The 18,860-nt window shown below is 39.4% G+C and overlaps 1 protein-coding gene across 3 annotated transcripts in view; it reads right to left on the bottom strand.

The window, feature by feature from the left end:
• The window catches only part of otud5a (OTU deubiquitinase 5a), a 30,347-nt gene extending 19,471 nt beyond the window's left edge, over positions 1–10,876 (bottom strand). For 2 of the 3 annotated variants that reach the window (XM_038271240.1, XM_038271242.1), the window contains exons 1-2: positions 10,016–10,875; positions 892–985 (exon numbers count right to left, since the gene is read on the bottom strand). In XM_038271240.1, the coding sequence (XP_038127168.1) occupies positions 892–985; positions 10,016–10,603 (682 nt within the window). In that variant the 5' untranslated portion in view covers positions 10,604–10,875. Of the gene's footprint in view, positions 1–891; positions 986–10,015 lie in introns of all 3 variants that reach the window. The other variant, XM_038271241.1, reaches the window with a different exon arrangement.
• Between the last annotated feature and the right edge of the window lie 7,984 nt (positions 10,877–18,860).

Here is an 18,860-nt window from a genome sequence, read left to right as displayed (position 1 = left end):
AAAGGGATACATGCTTGTTGCCGTAGTTTAAAGTCTATTTTTCATACAAAACTAAAGGGATAAACAGGTAACTATGGGTATACTGGTCTGACCAGGTATGCTGATCTGACAGAACGCCGGCCTTACAGCCATAAAACGGCACTGATCTGAGATCATCACATACATCCAATATTCTAATCTGCGTTTTCAGGTCTCCACCTAAACTCCAAGATGTTTAAAAGTTGAATCCAGAACCATTGATGGCTTCATCAGAACCTTTTACAGCGCCTTCTTGTGTTTGTTTGCATCCGGATCGCTTCCTGCGGCCGGGCAGGAAAACAAACTCCACTGAAACCCAGTTCTGTAACATGAAGCTGGGTTGTGGGTTTGGGCTGAAACTCAGAACAAACCAGCTTTATCAAGAAGAGTCCAACTTTCTCACACACACAGGTGTGATGACATAACTGCGGCGGCACAATGGCTGTTATCTGAGACACAGGCTGCGGCGGCTGAATGGATCTCTGTGAGCTTTTAAGGAACAAAAACACTAATCTCGCACCATGACCTGCATTTCTGCAGAGCTTCCCACCCGACACACGCGAGGAGCCGCCCGACAGCTGCACGGCGCCCCCTGCTGCTAGGAAAGCTTTACACGGAGAGGACGATGTTGTGAAACATGAGCAGAATAAATACAGCTTGATTTTTTCATATCTGTTCATCTTTTTTTTCACCTCAGAAAAACATCACATCTCCAATAAATGAAGAATCCATCACAAGTGGAGTTCTGTTCCAACAACCATCTGCAGTAAATGTTGTTTTCTGTTACATTAAAGCTCAGAGAGCAAACTTCAGACACACGCTGACACCTGCTGGCGATAAGGAAGAACTGCATGAAGGGAAGAACCGACTCACCCACAGCTCTGAAGAGACACGCCCCGTCCTCCTTCATCTTTTTGATGACGAAGCCTTTCTTCTCCCTCAAAGCTTTCTCAAACCAGTGTTCCTGCTGGAAGACACAGAGCTGTCAAAGGGGGCGGAGCCAATAAACTCGCCATCAACAACACGCTGGTGTCAGGAGGAGGACTGGCTTTACAAGCACAGTCGCTCTGGTTGAATGTGGGATTAAAGACAGTTAAAAACAGTTAAAATCCAGTCATCGAATGTTTAAAGAGCTGCCAGGTTCTCCATGTTCCTCCTGTTAGAACCTCACAGACGTTCTCCTGGAGTTCCTCCTTTTTTTTAATACATTAAAGTTAACGGGCTCAAACCTGCTGCATCTGCATTCAATTAAAAGCAACTTTAATGGGGAGGGAAATACGATGTTGGAGCTCTGGTTTCTTTTTATTTATTTATTTTATTAGCTTCAAGAACGGAGCAAACATTAACAAAACTGAAGCAGGCAAAAGGGAATAAGGTGAGAAAAAAATAAAGACTTTTCGCTAATTACAGTTTTTCCAGGTTATAGATCTTTTATTTTATTTATTTTTTCATTTTTCCCCTACTTGCTTTGATTCTGTTTTATTTTCCTATATTTGCATCATCTTTGTACTGAATTATGCTATACAAATAAATTTGCCTTGCCTTTAAAAGCCACAACCAAAATTATTTAAAAAAAAAGTGCTTATATTCAGGATCCTTGAAAAAAATTAATAACTACATTTAAGAATTAAACTTTAACGCTGAACAAAGAGCAATCTGTAAAAATACTGCTTAATCTTTTGCATACGGTTAATAAATGACTCACAAAACATTTCAGGCTGACACATTTTTTTCAGATTTAGATTTTTTAAAGGCGTCTTTGTCTTTCCTTTCAGTGTCACAGGTTTGGATTAGAAACCAAAACGTCCTTAAAACAGTCTGATGATGCTCAGAGTTGAGTTTCATTTTATGAAATTTTTGATAAATCATCTGCAGATGTTCTAGATGAGTTCCTAGAATAGAGTCAGCGTTCTTTATCAGCTTGTTGAGCTTCTTTAAGTCTTTTGCTTTGATGCATCTGAAGGACCTAAGATTCCTCTACAACAGGGGTCTCCAACCCTGGTCCTCAAGATCTACTGAATCTAACGAATAGTTCGCTACCACGCCGTTGTTAAAGACAATGCCGTGCTGAAGAGGTAATTCTGTCATTTGAAGCAGCTGTGTCGGAGCAGGGATGCATAGATCACAATATGAGCCTTTTCCATCCCTCAATAGATATTTATTAGTGTTTTCTTACTCATGTGAAATAAAGACCCAGGGGAATAAACCAACAAGATGTTAGATAACAATTAAGGAATGATTTTAAAGCTGACTGATCTTAATCGATAGGCTGAATTTTTTTAAAACCTCAGTTTTCTCTAATATCAAGAGGATCTATAAATATGCTCATAATTCTGCCTATAGTAATAACTATCTGTACAGTATTCCTAGTACATATTAACCTGCAAACTCTGTTATAATAACAATCATCTGCATATTATGCTATTGTACATATCTGTAAAAACCCTATTTATAGTAACATCCACCTGTATATTATATTCGCTACATATCCAGCTGTAAATTTTGTTCTACTTATCTCTAACCTGACTCCGCCAGATGGATTTGCTCCGCATATCCATCTGGAAACCTTTGGTTGAAGTAATTTTTGGAAGGGGCGAAAATACTGGTTAGCTGATTGGCCTATGTTGGTGATAGACGGGCCAAATAAACCAATCAGATCAACGAAGCATATGACGTACTAACAGAGCGACGACGAAAACACAACCACAAGCCAGGCTACTCTTGCCGAAACCAGTCGGGAGAAGAGCAAAAACATCTTTTCCTCTGAGAAAAGCCTCCAGAGCAGTGTTTTGCTCTTCTTTCAGTGAAGAAATACTCTGTAATTCCGATAAAACTGGCTCGATAGCCACGCTAACGCTAGTTTCATCGGCTGAAGCCGCCATGTTCTTTAGACTGAAATGTCGCGCTTCTCGTTACGTCACACCTCAACCCGCCTCAAAGCCAACGCTGATTGGACTTTTGTTTGGTGAACGGCTCCAAATTTTCTTTAACGGAGAGTCTCCAGACTGATCTGCGAGTGAAATCTTGAAAGCTCGCGAGATCAGGATGGTCTCACGAGGCTAACTTATCTCAGGGCTCGATGTTAACCATCGCCCGATCTCCCGGGGCAAGTAGTTTTTATTGTCGGGAGAGTACAAATTTCATTGCATTTGCCCGGCAGGCAAGTGCAATGGTCGCAAAAAAAAAAAAAAATCAATCAAAATTACTTTAAAATCACTGACATTCGTTATTTGAAAAAGCCGCGTGATTTTCCGCCGGATGGCGTGATTTTTGTCCAGGAATTGGCGCGAATCAGACACATTTTTTTTTACTTAGCAGGCTAAAAAACAACAACAAGGCAAAAAAATGTAAGTAGAGTAACACACCCACCACCCAGATAACCCTAGATTAAAAATTATCGGTCAGGGATTAGGAAAATTGGCATAATTGTATGGCTATCATATGGCAGTCTTCTGTACAGTGATGCAGGTCATACATTAAAAAATGTTCATTCAATTCTTTTCTCTCAGACATTGGAGAGTAGCATTTAAATGTTATAGAGCTAAACATGTTAGATTGGTGACCTGTTATGTTATTATTATTGTCTTGTTGCTGCATTTATTTTGTCAGGGAAAACTAATCCTGAGTCGGTTAAAAGTCAGGGAATTCTGAAATGATGTCAGACTGTGGAAACACTGTATAAAATAACTCTGTATAATGATTCTCTAGAAAAGTCACATTATATTAATAGTATTATCTTGTATAAACATACCGTGACTCTAAAATAAGTTATTCATTTGTGACATTGACTTCTGTCTTGTGATTTATCTTAAGTTTTTAACCTGTCAAGTTTTTTTTAGATTTTTAACATTACAATTTATATTTTTCCAAGCACACAACAGTTTAAAGCAAAGTTTAGTTTGAAAAGAATGTGCAGGAAGGATTGAAAAGCATGTTAACACGGTAATGTAGGCTTGAGTTCATTATCTGACGCATGCAGATACACACCAGGAACCTGGAAACTTAAAAAATACTGAATTACAAAAAACATTTAAAAAACAAACATGTTTCATTTATATATATAAAAAATGAATATTAGGAACTATATTTATCAAACATTATACTGGGCAGGTAAAAATTGTTTCTGGGCAAATGAAATGTGAAAGCCAGTGGCCCAAAGGGCAAGTGGTAAAAATCCTTAACATCGACCCCTGTATCTATATATTATATTCATAGGACAAAACTATTAGTAAAATTCAGTTTATAATGGTATTCATCTCTATATTTATTCAGCAGAAAGTCCATGTCCTGTATTTATAGAACCATTATTTATCCTGCACTTGCTGCTATTGCACTTCTGGTTAGATCTAAACTGCATTTCGTTGCCTTGTACCTGCACATGTGTAATGACAATAAAGATTAATCTAATCTAATCTAAATAACACGAAGAACTAAATATGTTTTAAAATGTGCTAATTTAAAAAAAATAGTATATCATTGTTGTGTCAGATGTATTAAATACTGACTGAAAGAAATAAAACATGTTTTCTTAAACATTGATAAATGAAATTAAACAGAAACTTCTTAGGTTACTGAGAAAAATTATTAATAAAGATGTGAAACAATGTTTCCAATTAACAGAGATGTAAAATATCATTAACAGACAGGGTATGTCGCTTTAATATACTGTTTAATTATCTGTCAGTTAATTTCAATGAAGTGATATTATCATGTAATAAATGTTTTACATGAAGCCCTTTGCTTTCCCTTTATAAATCCCTTCTAAGTGGTTGTTATCAGTTAAATCAAATTTTAATCTGTCAAAACATTAATTAACAATTAATGATGAGATTTTATGTGTACATCCTTATTTGTAACCCTAACCTTACTTAAATTTGACCTTTAACCTTTAGAAATAGTTCAGCCCTACAACCAACCTTGCTTAGCTCAGCAGTTCGAGGTTAAGAAGCTGAATCTATTATTCTGCCTACATTCCCCAGAATGCCGAGCAGGTCCTGAATTTATATAAAGTTGTATCAGATCTGCAACCAAGGACTTTTCTGTAAATCGATTAATCTGACGATTATTTTTTTCGATCTATAATTGGATATTAAAAGGTCCCTTAAAGAAGATTTTTTACTAAATGAAACCAGGTGAAACTCAAACTTGTCCACTTGCTGGTTCTGGATAGAGAATATTGACAGACGAAAATGTTTTTCTTCATCAATTTTGACATGTTTCCTGCTCTGTGTCGCACCGTCAGATAAAGTCATGTTTTAGAGTCTCTATATTCCAGTTAACAGTAAATCGATTACTAAATTAGTTGACGATCACTTTATTAATTGTTTAATTAGATTAATTGTGTCAGCCCTACAACAAAGGAAATACCAACATCCTCTCACTTGGTTGAGAAAAAAAATTCAAGCAGGAAGGGGGGAAAATTACGGAGCCCTTAAAGGGACATGGAGGGGGAAAAAAGAACACATGCAAGATCCCGCAATACTTTTGCGAGATTCCGCAATACTTTTGCGAGATTCCGCAATACTTTTGCAGGATCTCGCAATACTTTTGCAGGATCTCGCAATACTTTTGCAGGATCTCGCAAAAGTTTATTTTTTGCGAGATCTCGCAAAAGTTTTGCGGGATCTCGCAAAAGTTTCTTTTTTCCCTCCATGTCCCTTTAGGGGATCCGTAGAAAATAAACCATCAAAGGTGAGAGAATAAAAAACAGTGGAGTTTTTTTTGCAACAACTAAATATTTGTGGTGAAGCCGTACCAGAGTCTAGCAGTGAATTATAATGACTGAGTGAATATATAATGTTCAAAATTATACAAACTGTTTTTCTCTTAGGATTTAAAAAGTTCATACACTTATTTATTTTGTGTTCATTTGATTTACCTATAAAAATTTCAGCCGGTTGAAAGACAGTTGTTCTCTATACTTATAGAATACGTGACGCCACTGACTGCCGATCACCCAATGCTATTCCTGTATTTTTTTATGTATTTATAGACTATCCTGTTATTATCTGGCAGTTTGTATTTAGATTTATATATCATGCTTCAAACATAAAAACACTTTAATGAGGTAAAGCCACAAATGTGTTTCCATTAGTGCTGTAATCTGTGGTTTAAATAAATGTAATGATTATTGTGAAGCAGTTTAATTTATTGTTTGTATTTGTTTAAAAAGACATGATAAATTAAAATAAAAAAAAAAAAACAAATAATGGCGTTAAATCGCAATACTAAGATAAAAAAAAAAAATCGCAATTAGATTATTTTCCAAAATCTGAGTGTGTTTCTTAACTGAAGGTATTCAGTTCATTTCGGTTCATCCTAAATTCATCAATCTGATCCTCCTCCTGCCCGTCATCTTCTTCCTCCCTGACTCCACATCTCTGCTATTGTTTTGTTGGAGCTTGTTTTTAGCCTCCTCCTGTATGGATCTTTGCTTTCCTGTATCTCTTGACTTTAAGTTAATTTTTCAGCCGGTTGAAAGACAGTTGTTCTCTATACTTATAGAATACGTGACGCCACTATTCCTGTATTTTTTTTATGTATTTATAGACTATCCTGTTATTATCTGGCAGTTTGTATTTAGATTTATATATCATGCTTCAAACATAACCATAACCATGACCACCTTAAGACGGCTGACTGAATTTCAAACGTTTGATTTTCTTCCGACCTTAAGATTCCTGATGGGGAGGTGGTCGTTAGAGGCTGATCGCCCCTCGTTACCCCCTGTACACCATGCACCATGAAGCTGAAAGTCGGCCCGATAGAAAAATTCCCGCATGTATGGAGAATCAAAAAAATCGTAAAAAAATCGTCACTGGTAATCCAGGGTTCTTTTTATTGGAGAAACATCTCAAGTTCTGGTAGAGACGGTGTTTTCTACACAAAGGTTTATATAACTGATCACACACCTAGTCAAAGCATTCATGTCATCTCAATGTGACTGACAGAGTCTGTAGCGACTGAACTACCCAGCAGGGTTTCTCTAGCTCCCCTTTCCATTACAGTTTACCTTAAATCCAGAGGTTTATAACCCAGGTGGAGAAAGAAAGGTTATGATCAGATTTTTAATGGCGAGGTCTTGTTCTACAAACGTTTGAATCTTTAAATCCTTAAAGGCGTTATCAGACACCTGACTCTGTTAAAGGTGTGCAGAAATTAAAAATATAATCTGAACCTGAAAATGTTTCACTGTGTTCTAGTTATTTCTATTATTTCTACCTGGGAATAAGGCATGGTTACAATTTCTCACTGCAAAGCTAAAATGAATTATATTGACACCGAATATTATTTAGATTTTATTTTAAATTTCATTGTAATTTTACTGATAGATTTTCATTAATTATGCCTGAATGAGTTTTAACAGCTGGATCAAATGATAGGTCCTATTAAATCAGATGCAATTAAGAAACTACTGTAACACACTGTTAACTTTTCCAAACGGTTGGTTTTTTTATTACAAAAAAAAGAAAAAAAACCTGGGTTGGAATGTCTGGACAGGCTGAATATACAGTGAGGAAAGTATCTGAACACCCTGCAATTATCATCGTTGATGCCTGTCGGCTGTGAGAGACGTTATTTAAAAAGAAAAATCCAGAAATCACAATATATAATTTCTAAACTATTTCTTTGTGTGATTCAGATGCAAATAAGTATTTGACCACCCCCCGTCTATCAGCTAGAATTCTGACCCTAAATGTCCTGTTAGTCTGCCTTCATAATGTCCACCTCCATTTATTTATACTAGCATAAGAGACATGTCCACCCCAAACAATCAGTAAGAATCCAAAGACCAAAGAGCTGTCCAAAGACACTAGAGACTAAATTGTCCACCTCCAAAAGGCTGGAAAGGGCTGCAGGGAAATAACGGAGAAGCTTGGTGAAAAACGCTCCACAGTTGGAGGAATCATTAGAAAAAGGAAGGAGAAGCTAAACATGACAGTCAATCTCCCTCAGACATGCAAGATCTCACCTGGTGGGGCCTCAATGATACTAAGAAAGGTGAGAAATCAGCCCAGAACTACATGGGAGGAGCTGGGACCGCCGTTTCCATGGTAACTGCTGGTAATACACTAAAGCCGGCGTACACGGGGCGATTTTTCAGTCATGCGCAAATCTTTCGACCGGGCCGACTTTCAGCCTGATCGTGCGTCGTGTAGTGTAAAGGGGGTAACGAGGGGTGATCAGACTCTCACGACCGCCTCCCGATCAGGAATCGTGAGGTCGGGAGAAAATCAAACATGTTTAATATATTAACATAAAAAGATATAGAATTCATGCTATTTTCAAGGCTAGATTTTGTCTTATGGGGTAAAGAGAAAATTATGTTTTTGCAAATCATCTAGGAGTCTTCAGTTAAACTATTTCAATAATAAGTAATCAATTAAATGTAGATATTATTAGATTAAAATATAAATTGTATGCAGAACTATTATTAATAAAGTATGTAAGTAATGATTAGGCAGACACCCTGTCTACTTTTAAGGCTAGGCTTAAAACTTTCCTTTTTGATAAAGCTTATAGTTAGAGTGGCTCAGGTTATCCTGAGCTATCTCTATAGTTCTGCTGCTATAGGCTTAGACTGCTGGAGGACATAGGGACCCCTTTTTCATCATTCTCCTTCATTCTATCTCTATTCTCCCACTCTGCAGAATCTGTTAGTTCAATCTCTAACGTTCTGCTCTCTCTGCTTTTTCTCATAGTAGCTTCATCTGGTCTGTTCCTGTTTGGCTGTGACTCCATCCTGGAGAGAAATATCAGCTGTGCTGCTGCCATCAACACCTTTGTTTCTAGATGTTGGAGCTTGGCCTGTTTTCCAGTGTAGTCCTGTTTCTCTGACTGTGACTAACTGGATGTGCTCTCTTCATCCTCTGACATGGGAGCTGGCTCGGAGCTTGTCAGCCTTTCTGTGTTTTTTCCTGGACGGGGCCGCCTTTTGTAGCTGCTTTTTCTATGTCTGCTTCTGTCTCCTTGAACCCCGGTCGGCCTCAGCAGATGGCCGCTCACACCGAGCCTGGTCCTGCTGGAGGTTTCTTCCTGTTAAAAAGGAGTTTTTCCTCTCTACTGTCGCTACAAGCTCAGTGTGAGAAATTGCATTTAAGTCAATGAGTCGATGCAATCAGCTAGTTTTCCTTAGATAGAAAACGTTGAATCAATCTGACTGGATGATCTGGTGAACTGGAAAGAGCCTTAAGATGACATGATGTGAATTGGAGCTATAGAAATAAACTGAATAGAATAAGATGTTCGCCTCAGAACTGAAACCTGAAAGAATTTTCTCCTCTACACCTTTAATTTAGACAGCATGGATGTTTAAATATATGTGTCTATTTGTTAGCAAAGGCTTTAGGAAAGTATAGTTAGTCTTTATTTAGAAAATATAGATTGACCCTGAGGTTCTAGCGCCTATTCGCTTTCGACCACCCCTAAGTGTACATTGGGTATTATCTGGCCACCCTTATTAACAATTTCTGGCTACATCTCTGCTTTTAACCCCTGCTCTGCTGACCCCACCACACCCCACCCAGTAGCCCCCCTGGCAGCAGCTACTTTGTGTTGCTGGAACCAGCCCAGGGTAAAGAATGGCTGAAATAAACGCATCTGTCCATCAATTTAGAATCAAAGGAAATAAAACAGGAGCTGGGTCAGAACCGGCCCTGCGTATTTGGACTCATTGTACCGTCCAGCCTTCAGGAAGCATCATAGCTACCTGTCAGTCAGGGCAACATCACCGCCGTTACCATAGCAACCTGAAATTTCGGGAAAGCAGGATAAACTTTGACCTGAATGGTGTCGACAATTACATAATTTAGTGTCTCTACAGCTCTGTGTTAAGAAAATAACGAATTTATTTAATAAGTCAATGTGGTCTACTTATTCTCTGAAAAGATTATCTATTTTTTTCTGTCAGAAAATGTAAACAGACTTTTTAAAGCCATAAAGGCTCCAGAAGCCTCCATGTAGCCACGTTAGCTTGTTAGCATCGTTAGCTGCCTACCTGCTCCACGGTGGCCGGGTCCACCGACTGCAGCCGGGCCGCGTTCTCGTACTCATCCTCGCTGTTGTTCCCGGCTCCTTCTTCCGTGTCCTGACTGGAGCCCACTCCTCCCGGTCCGGTCACTCCCGGCTGGCCTCCACCGGCCAGAGCAGCTACCACCCCCCCGGAGCAGGTTCCAGCCTGCCGCCGCCGCTTGCTCAGACCAGGCCCCGAGCAACAGCCTCCTATCGCTCCGCCGCATCCAACCACCCCGGAGGACACCACCAGCTCTCCGCGGGAGCTATTCACCATCCCCCCGCTGCTGTCTCGCCCGTCCCCTGGCCCCACTGGAGACACAGAGCCCACAGGAGGCGGGGAGGCCTGCTGAGGCCGGGAGCTGGCCTCGATGCTCCGCCTGTCGTCTCTGGCTGAAGGTGGGGCGCCCTGGTAGGACCACGGAGGAGGCGAAGCCCTCGGCCTGGCTCCGGTCCGCCCTGTGTGGGGATGCGGGTGTTGGTGAGGGTCGGAGCCGCTCCGGCGATCGTTGTCATCGGTGTGGTCCGAGACTCCGACCCCGGAGCTGGGCTTCTTCTTCGGGAGGATCGTCATGGTGGAAACGGTGTTAGGGGAGCAGGGAGGCGGTCAGAAATGGGGACAGCTCCGTTGTTCTGGACCAAAAGTGTCGGCCTGTTCACCGTCCGGACCGGCCGTTAGGCTCCTACCACCAAGATGAGACCCTCAGTCGAACCCAAGGCGGAGAAAGAAGCGGCCTCTCGGCTCCTTTTCGACGGTTTGAGATGAACAAAAACAAAAAGCGTCTCCCTCTTCCCGTTCTCCAAAACATCAACACAGGCTGACGGAGCGTGACGACGTCACCTCCTGTCTGCTGCGTCACCACGTTTATCTCAACTTTACCCCCTCCCACCACCACCAACCCCCCAAAATAACACAACCTCAGAACCTCAAAGCCTTTTACATTGATGTGCCGCTGTATATCATGGTATGGCAGGCCATTTTGACATTTATTACCTTGATTGAAAATATATCCACCTTCTTCCTAGTCAAAATGAACATTTCAGATATCGAAAATAAAATCCTATCTAAAATATACATTCCACCTATCTGAAATGTAATTGTTATCAGTACAAATGACGTCACGTTTCCCATTCATGTGTATTGGGCTTTTACTTCCAGATATTTAATAAGAAGATTCTTCCTATCTAAAAATGAATTCTTACTAGGATGAACTCTAATTTCAGATCTCTATTTTTTGGCCCCGATACCTGGCTGTGCAGTATAGGGCTCGGGATGCGCGTTGCATTGTGGGACGTGGCGGCCATATTGACGGCTACGCAAACGTAAACATAGCTCTGATACAATGTTGTTGTTGAAAGAAGAGACGTAGAAGTAGAGAGAAAAAAGATGTTAAAATCCCGAAAAGGATCTGGAATTTACCGGGACACATTAAATAGAGAAGCCACGGACCGGTATGTTGACAAAATCAGCATTATTAATAATTTGGATCCATATGAAGTTCCAAACAATGAGTGGAGCACCGATGAGTGAGCGCCTATACTTCAAAACAGTTCAGAAGCTACAAGTCCTTGGAGTCTCATGTGCAGTTCATGAATGGATGGGTTCAGGAGCTGCAGATCATAAAGCCAGCAAACAGTGGGAACACAGTAATCCGTACAAAGGTAAGCTGTGCTCAGATGGGCTCTGGAACCTGCTAGTTTAGCAACTGCTAACCGCTAATGCTAACAACCACTCACGCATGTAATGTACGTTTAACTAGCTGCTATGTGTTTCAAAGGTGTAGTTAGTAACGTTAACTGCCAACCCTTCCTAAACCCTCCGGGTTTCTCACGTATTTGAGCCTTTTCCGGCTGCCGATTTTATTATTTTCCCGTAAAAGATCCCAACTTTTAAGGAAAGAAACAATGTAGACAGTAAAATAAAACCGTGCATCTTTAACTTACCAGAATGAAAATGCAGGGAGCACACTCTCGTTGACATCGGGATACTGTGGAAAGTTATGTTCGGTCGTCTTACAGCCGCGATCCAAGCTAGCCGACGACTCTTTATCTCTGACGCTTGGTCTCCGTGGTTGCGCCTCCAGGCAGGAAAGTGGTGGAAAGTTAACCCATTTTCTATGTTTTTCCCATGGCGATCATGTGTTGAGCTGTTACTGCCCACAATACAGCAACGGTTAACCATGGTTGAAATCAAGTTAAGGTGAAATTAATCAAATTAAAACACGGCTGAGAGGGAGTACAGTACGCGGTAGTCATAGGCAGTAGTCTGAGCCGCGGTAAAAGAGGCCTTCAAGATGGCGGCGACGCAAAGTGCTTACGTCATGACGACGTAAGCCATGATGGCCAAGAGACACACGCAGGCTGTGTTCGAATTCATGGGCTGCGGACGGAGGCTCTGTTGCTTAGCAACCGAGAGAGTTGTAAACACAAAGCAGGAAAAGAATGAATACTAAACTTTTCTAAACTGTTTCTTTTTTATTTGTTTTATATTTTATTGTAAATTGAACAAAGACTGATTAGAAACCAGAGTGGAATAAAGGTTCCAACCACCGGGATGAAGAGATAAAAACAAATCCGAGTCAACCCAAGGAAGGCCCCAGGGCCTGATAACGTATAAGGAGTGTGCAGATCAGCTGGCTGGTGTCCTCACAGACATCTTTAACACCTGGCTGGACCAATCCATAGTGCCAGCATGCTTCAAGTCTGCCTCCATTATTCCAGTCCCAAAGAAGCCTCAGGTCATCTCACTCAATGATTAGCGGCCTGTCACACTGACTCCCATCATGATGAACTGTTTCCAAAGGCTGGTTAAAGGACACATCGAACCTGAAGGCTCTGGAGGAGATCTGTATGGAGGAGTGGGCCAAAATCCCTGCTGCAGTGTGTGCAAACCTGCTCAAGAACTACAGGAAACGTCTGATCTCTGTAATTGCAAACAAAGGTTTCTGTACCAAATATTAAGTTTCATTGTTCTGGTGTATCAAATACTTATTTCACACAATAAAATGGAAATTAATTATTTAAAAATCTTACATTGTATTTTTCTAGATTTTTGTTTTAGATTCCATCACTCACAGTTGAAGAGTACCTATGATAAAAAATTACAGTCTTCTACAAGCTTTGCAAGTGGGAAAACCTGAAAAATCAACAGTGTATCAAATACTTGTTCTCCCCACTGTATATATATATATATATATATATATGTCTGTATGAGATTATGATTAGACACTAGGCTTGAACTTCATAAAGAAAAGCTGTAGATTCTATAGGGCTGTCTGACCCTGCTATAATTTGTTCTCCCCTGTCTAAATCGGACACACAGTGTCCCACCTTTTTCATTTTTTGCTTACAAACATATTTTATGATAAAAAAAAAAAGTACTCCGGAAACTTTGAAGGTGATAGACCTTTGTATTGTAAAGTTACAAGGGGGAACAGATAAAGCTTGTTGAAAAGTGGTGTTGTGCACAGCTGCAGTTGTTGTTCCACCAGTGGCAGCAGTAAATGGTGACATTTCTTCATTTGCAGTAAATCGCTTCATACTGCGCAGAGTGTCTTATTCTCTGCTGGATCCAATGAAATGCTCCCCAGTGTCAGAGAGCTTGGTATCAGTCATTGGTCATGAGGTTTTAACAGACTTAGACAGACTTTATTGTCAATTTGTACACAGAGTGTATACAAAATGAAGTTTAGTTCAGTACAGCTCTCAAGACATTTCCATTTGAAAGTGCAGCATTGATAAAATGTAAACATGGTGATCAAATCTAAACAAAGACTGGTATATGATTTAGTTTTCAACAGTTAGCACTTTTCTTTTTAAAAACCAAATTTTAATGAGGTTTTAAATGATGAGTCAAAACACAGAGCGAGAAAAGTATTGGACTGTTGTGAAGTGGCTTCTTTGGAGCCCTGACCTCAATCCTACTGATATCAATGTCAGCTTTCCAAGGATTAACTGAGACTATCTCTGTAAAAACAGAGGAAACGTATCAGCCGGTATAAAAGAAGCTAATCACCTATGTGAATCCTCTTATTCAGTGTTCTGAATCAGAAGCCTCGTGAGACCATCCTGATCTCGCGAGCTTTCAAGGTTTCACTCGCAGATCAGTCTGGAGACTCTCCGTTAAAGAAAATTTGGAGCCGTTCCCCAAACGAACGTCCAATCAGCGTTGGCTTTGAGGCGGGTTGAGGTGTGACGCATCGAGAAGCGCGACAGTTCAGTCTAAAGAGCATGGCGGCTTTAGCCGATGAAACTAGCGTTAGCGTGGCTATCGAGCAAGTTTTATCGGAATTACAGAGTATTTCTTCACTGAAAGAAGAGCAAAACACTGCTCTGGAGGCTTTTCTCAGAGGAAAAGATGTGTTTGCTCTTCTCCCGACTGGTTTCGGCAAGAGTTTGATCTATCAATTGGCTCCTCTTCGTCGTCGCTCTGTTAGTACGTCATATGCTTCATTGATCTGATTGGTTTATTTGGCCCGTCTATCACCAACATAGGCCATCAGCTAACCAGTATTTTCGCCCCTTCCCAAAATTACTTCAACGGAAGGTTTCCAGATGGATATGCGGAGCAAATCCATCTGGCGGAGTCAGGTTACTGAATCAGAGCCTGCACTCAGCTTTTCTCACATTCACTTTACATGTTTAATTGAAAGGGGGCTAAGCTCCAACCATAATCAGAGTTTTACACTGGGTGGTAACTGTTCCAAGTAATGTCAAATGAATTTCTCATGATTGCAATAAAAACAGAGAGAAATTTGCAGTACAATATCTGAACACTCCAGTCCAGAACCATTTCCATTTAACCTTCAAAGCATGTGAACAGCAAACGTAGTGAGACCATCCTCAGTTTGCACAGCTTCTTCAGTAAGATTCTGGTTACCAAACAGGAAAAAGTTCAAGTTAAAATTACAAGGTCAATCAAAGCAGCAGTGAGAAACAGGTCAAACCATAAAACTGCATGAAATCTATACTCAGAAAACCATTGGGCTCCAGAATCAGATGAGTAAATTTGGTGAGTCAGAGATGCAGACTACCTGTTCTCCTTATGAACACGGTCCTCCTACCTGCCTGTTTCTAACTTTCTTGATGGAGAACTGTTTTATATGGTGGGCTCAGTTATGTGAGTTTTACCTGTGCTAAAGGAAAAAAAGATGATTGGATTTGTTTGCACATGTTTTGTTTTTTCTCCTTTTTTATTTCAGTGTTTTTTCTACTCACCAATAATTCCAGAATGCCCAGTTCATCTTTTCCCATATTTGAATTCATTTCAAACACTGGGACAAGTAGCTTTACATAACTGATTCACATTCAGAGACGCACTTATAGTTTAATTGGTACCAGGAAAAACTTCACACTTAAGTCTGGCTGCAAGGCAGGAGAAGAACAGGTATTAAAATGTTTAATTGCACATTTCTCCTTTTTGATTTTTTAAACCTAATGAGCGGGAGACCTATAAAAGTGATCAGTCAGTAATCAGTCAGTGATCAGTCAGTGATCAGTCAGTAATCAGTCAGTGATCAGTCAGTAATCAGTCAGTGATCAGTCAGTGATCAGTCAGTTATCAGTCAGTGATCAGTCAGTGATCAGTCAGTGATCAGTCAGTGATCAGTCAGTTATCAGTCAGTGATCAGTCAGTGATCAGTCAGTGATCAGTCAGTTATCAGTCAGGAATCAGTCAGTTATCAGTCAGTGATCAGTCAGGAATCAGTCAGTGATCAGTCATTTATCAGTCAGTTACCAGTCAGTTATCAGTCAGGAATCAGTCAGGAATCAGTCAGGAATCAGTCTGTGATCAGTCAGCGATCAGTCAGTTATCAGTCAGTAATCAGTCAGTAATCAGTCTGTGATCAGTCTGTGATCAGTCTGTGATCAGTCAGCGATCAGTCAGCGATCAGTCAGGGATCAGTCAGTGATCAGTCATTTATCAGTCAGTTATCATTCAGTGATCAGTCAGTTATCAGTCAGTGATCAGTCAGTTATCAGTCAGTGATCAGTCAGTAACCAGACAGTTATCAGTCAGTTATCAGTCAGTGATCAGTCAGGAATCAGTCAGTGATCAGTCAGTGATCAGTCAGTTATCAGTCAGTTATCAGTCAGTTATCAGTCAGTGATCAGTCAGTGATCAGTCAGTTATCAGTCAGTGATCAGTCAGGAATCAGTCAGTGATCAGTCATTTATCAGTCATTTATCAGTCAGTTATCAGTCAGTTATCAGTCAGTTATCAGTCAGGAATCAGTCAGGAATCAGTCAGGAATCAGTCTGTGATCAGTCAGCGATCAGTCAGTAATCAGTCAGTAATCAGTCAGTGATCAGTCTGTGATCAGTCTGTGATCAGTCAGCGATCAGTCAGTGATCAGTCATTTATCAGTCAGTTATCATTCAGTGATCAGTCAGTGATCAGTCAATGATCAGTCAGTTATCAGTCAGTGATCAGTCAGTGATCAGTCAGTAACCAGACAGTTATCAGTCAGTTATCAGTCAGTGATTAGTCAGGAATCAGTCAGTGATCAGTCAGTGATCAGTCAGTAACCAGACAGTTATCAGTCAGTTATCAGTCAGTGATCAGTCAGGAATCAGTCAGTGATCAGTCATTTATCAGTCAGTTATCAGTCAGTTAAAATACTAGAAAATGCATATTTTCTTTTTTAATACTGAATACATAGAATTGTTTTTATGTTTTAGGGACATGATGCATGTTTTTAAAGTACTCCATGTTTTTCAATGCACTAAATGATTTGATGACCTCCCCCTGTGGTTGCCTAGCAACGGGAGAGGATGAGAACAGAGCTGTGGCAGGATAAGATGCTCAGCTCGGGTCTGATGGTAGAGTTTCAGGGAACTGTAGCTGTAGAAAATTATATTATATTATATATATATATATATATATATATATATATATATATATATATATATATATACACACACACATTCTCCCTAGTCAGAAACTCATGAAACATAATGATCCGTGTACAGATCTCATGATGCTGCCACCTTGTGGAGACTTCATGATACTACAGCAAAGGAAAACACCGGCTATATCCACAGGCTCATTCCAAAGAGAAAAAATATTTCATACAATTTTATTTCAGTAACTCCACCTCTAAATACAACATCATATAGTTTCATTTTAGTCAGGCTAATGTTTTTAAGTCTTTATTTTTGAAAGGCTTAATCAGAATCAGAATCAGAATCAGAAATACTTTAATAATCCCAGAGGGAAATTACTTTTGTTACACGCTCCCGTTACAGTTTTATATGATATATACACACATCCAGCTATACAATATAATAAAGATAAAAAATAAGAATAAAAAAGATAAAATATATACACATATAGCTCTTCTGTATATATATCTGTACGTATATCAATGCATATGTAAAAACTAAATCCAAATGAAGTGAAAATCCAAGTAAAGTGATAAAATCCAAGTAAACTGATACGTGGCGTGCAAAAATAGTGCATAAATGTCAATTACGGGGGGGGGGGGGGGGGGGGGGGGGGGGGTTAGGGGGGGCTGAATCGCTTGAGGGAGGCGTTATAGTGACTGATGACCACAGGTAGGAATGATTTCCTGTGGCGCTCTGTGGTGCATCTGGGTAGGAGGAGTCTTCTGCTGAAGGAGCTCGTCTGCTGGACCTGTGCCTTTTCATGCTTTTTCATTTTCAAATTTTACATTTCAAATTGAATTTTGGTATTTATTTGCTGGGGTACATTTTGAAAAATAAATCTCAAATATCTTTTTCATTTTAATTAAGTAAAAGGATGAGCGGTGTTAAAGAAGAAAATGAAAATGCAAACAGGATTATTGATAATTTCAATGCAGCCACATTCTTCAAATAAAAAAGCATTTCTGAAAATGCTTTTTTATTTTAAATATGGTAACGATTTGCGTCCATACTTATACATTCCTCACACGTGCACCTCAGATCTTTTTCCATATGAATATAATCAGTATTTGCTCTGTATACCAACCTTTTTACATTTGTCGAAATGTAAAAGAACTTGTACAGATGTACATTTTTAAGGTTATTTTGATCATTTTTGTGTAAATGTTTTAATGTTCTTAGATTTATTTTATCATTTTGTATACACAAGTGTAAACAAAAAGAAATTTCGTTAATAACAGCTCTCTGGACAAAAAATACATAAAAACAGTAATAAAAACATATGACTATATATTTACAGTTCTAACATTTCAGTTTTTTTTCTCTTTGAGTATACATAAAAATAAATAAAAATGGAAGCAGTTTAAAAACATGACGCTGGTCTGTACTATTTATTAAGTTTTATTTATTTATCCATCATTAAAGCAATAAAGCAAATGGCAGTTCTGTCGACATTAACCACATTCCAAGTTGTCTGGCAGTGAACATATTTTTATAACTCAGTTGATGTCCACCACAGTCAAATCTGTGAAAGTAGGTTAACAGAGATGGCGGATGCAGGAATTTGCCCCACAGGACCGTGGTTTCATACCCCGGCTTTCAAAGGGTTTGTGTCCTTGTCGATTATATGAAGCACATTTTTTCTCATGTGAATCCCATATAAAATACATATTTTTCACGTGTTTTTAACATAAAAAGTTCCAAATCCACACACATAGATTTGCTTTTACATGTAATTCCACATTGTATATAAATATAAATAACACATTACCTTTTTTTTGCAGTGAATAGGCTGTATGTTAATCCAGAAGGTATTTACGGTATTAGAAAAATTTACGTGCTATTGTGAAATTCAGCTAGATTAAAAGCGGAACTCACAACTTTCACAGGAAATCAGGCAAAGTATTAAAATTTTTCAGAAAAAACAACTATTGATTTAAAATAAT

The sequence above is a fragment of the Cyprinodon tularosa genome, unplaced genomic scaffold (assembly GCF_016077235.1).
Source record: "Cyprinodon tularosa strain WSP-4 unplaced genomic scaffold, ASM1607723v1 ctg796, whole genome shotgun sequence".
NCBI lineage: Eukaryota > Metazoa > Chordata > Actinopteri > Cyprinodontiformes > Cyprinodontidae > Cyprinodon > Cyprinodon tularosa.
The sequence above is the reverse complement of the archived record's forward strand: the minus strand, read 5'-3'. Positions and strand labels throughout refer to the sequence as shown.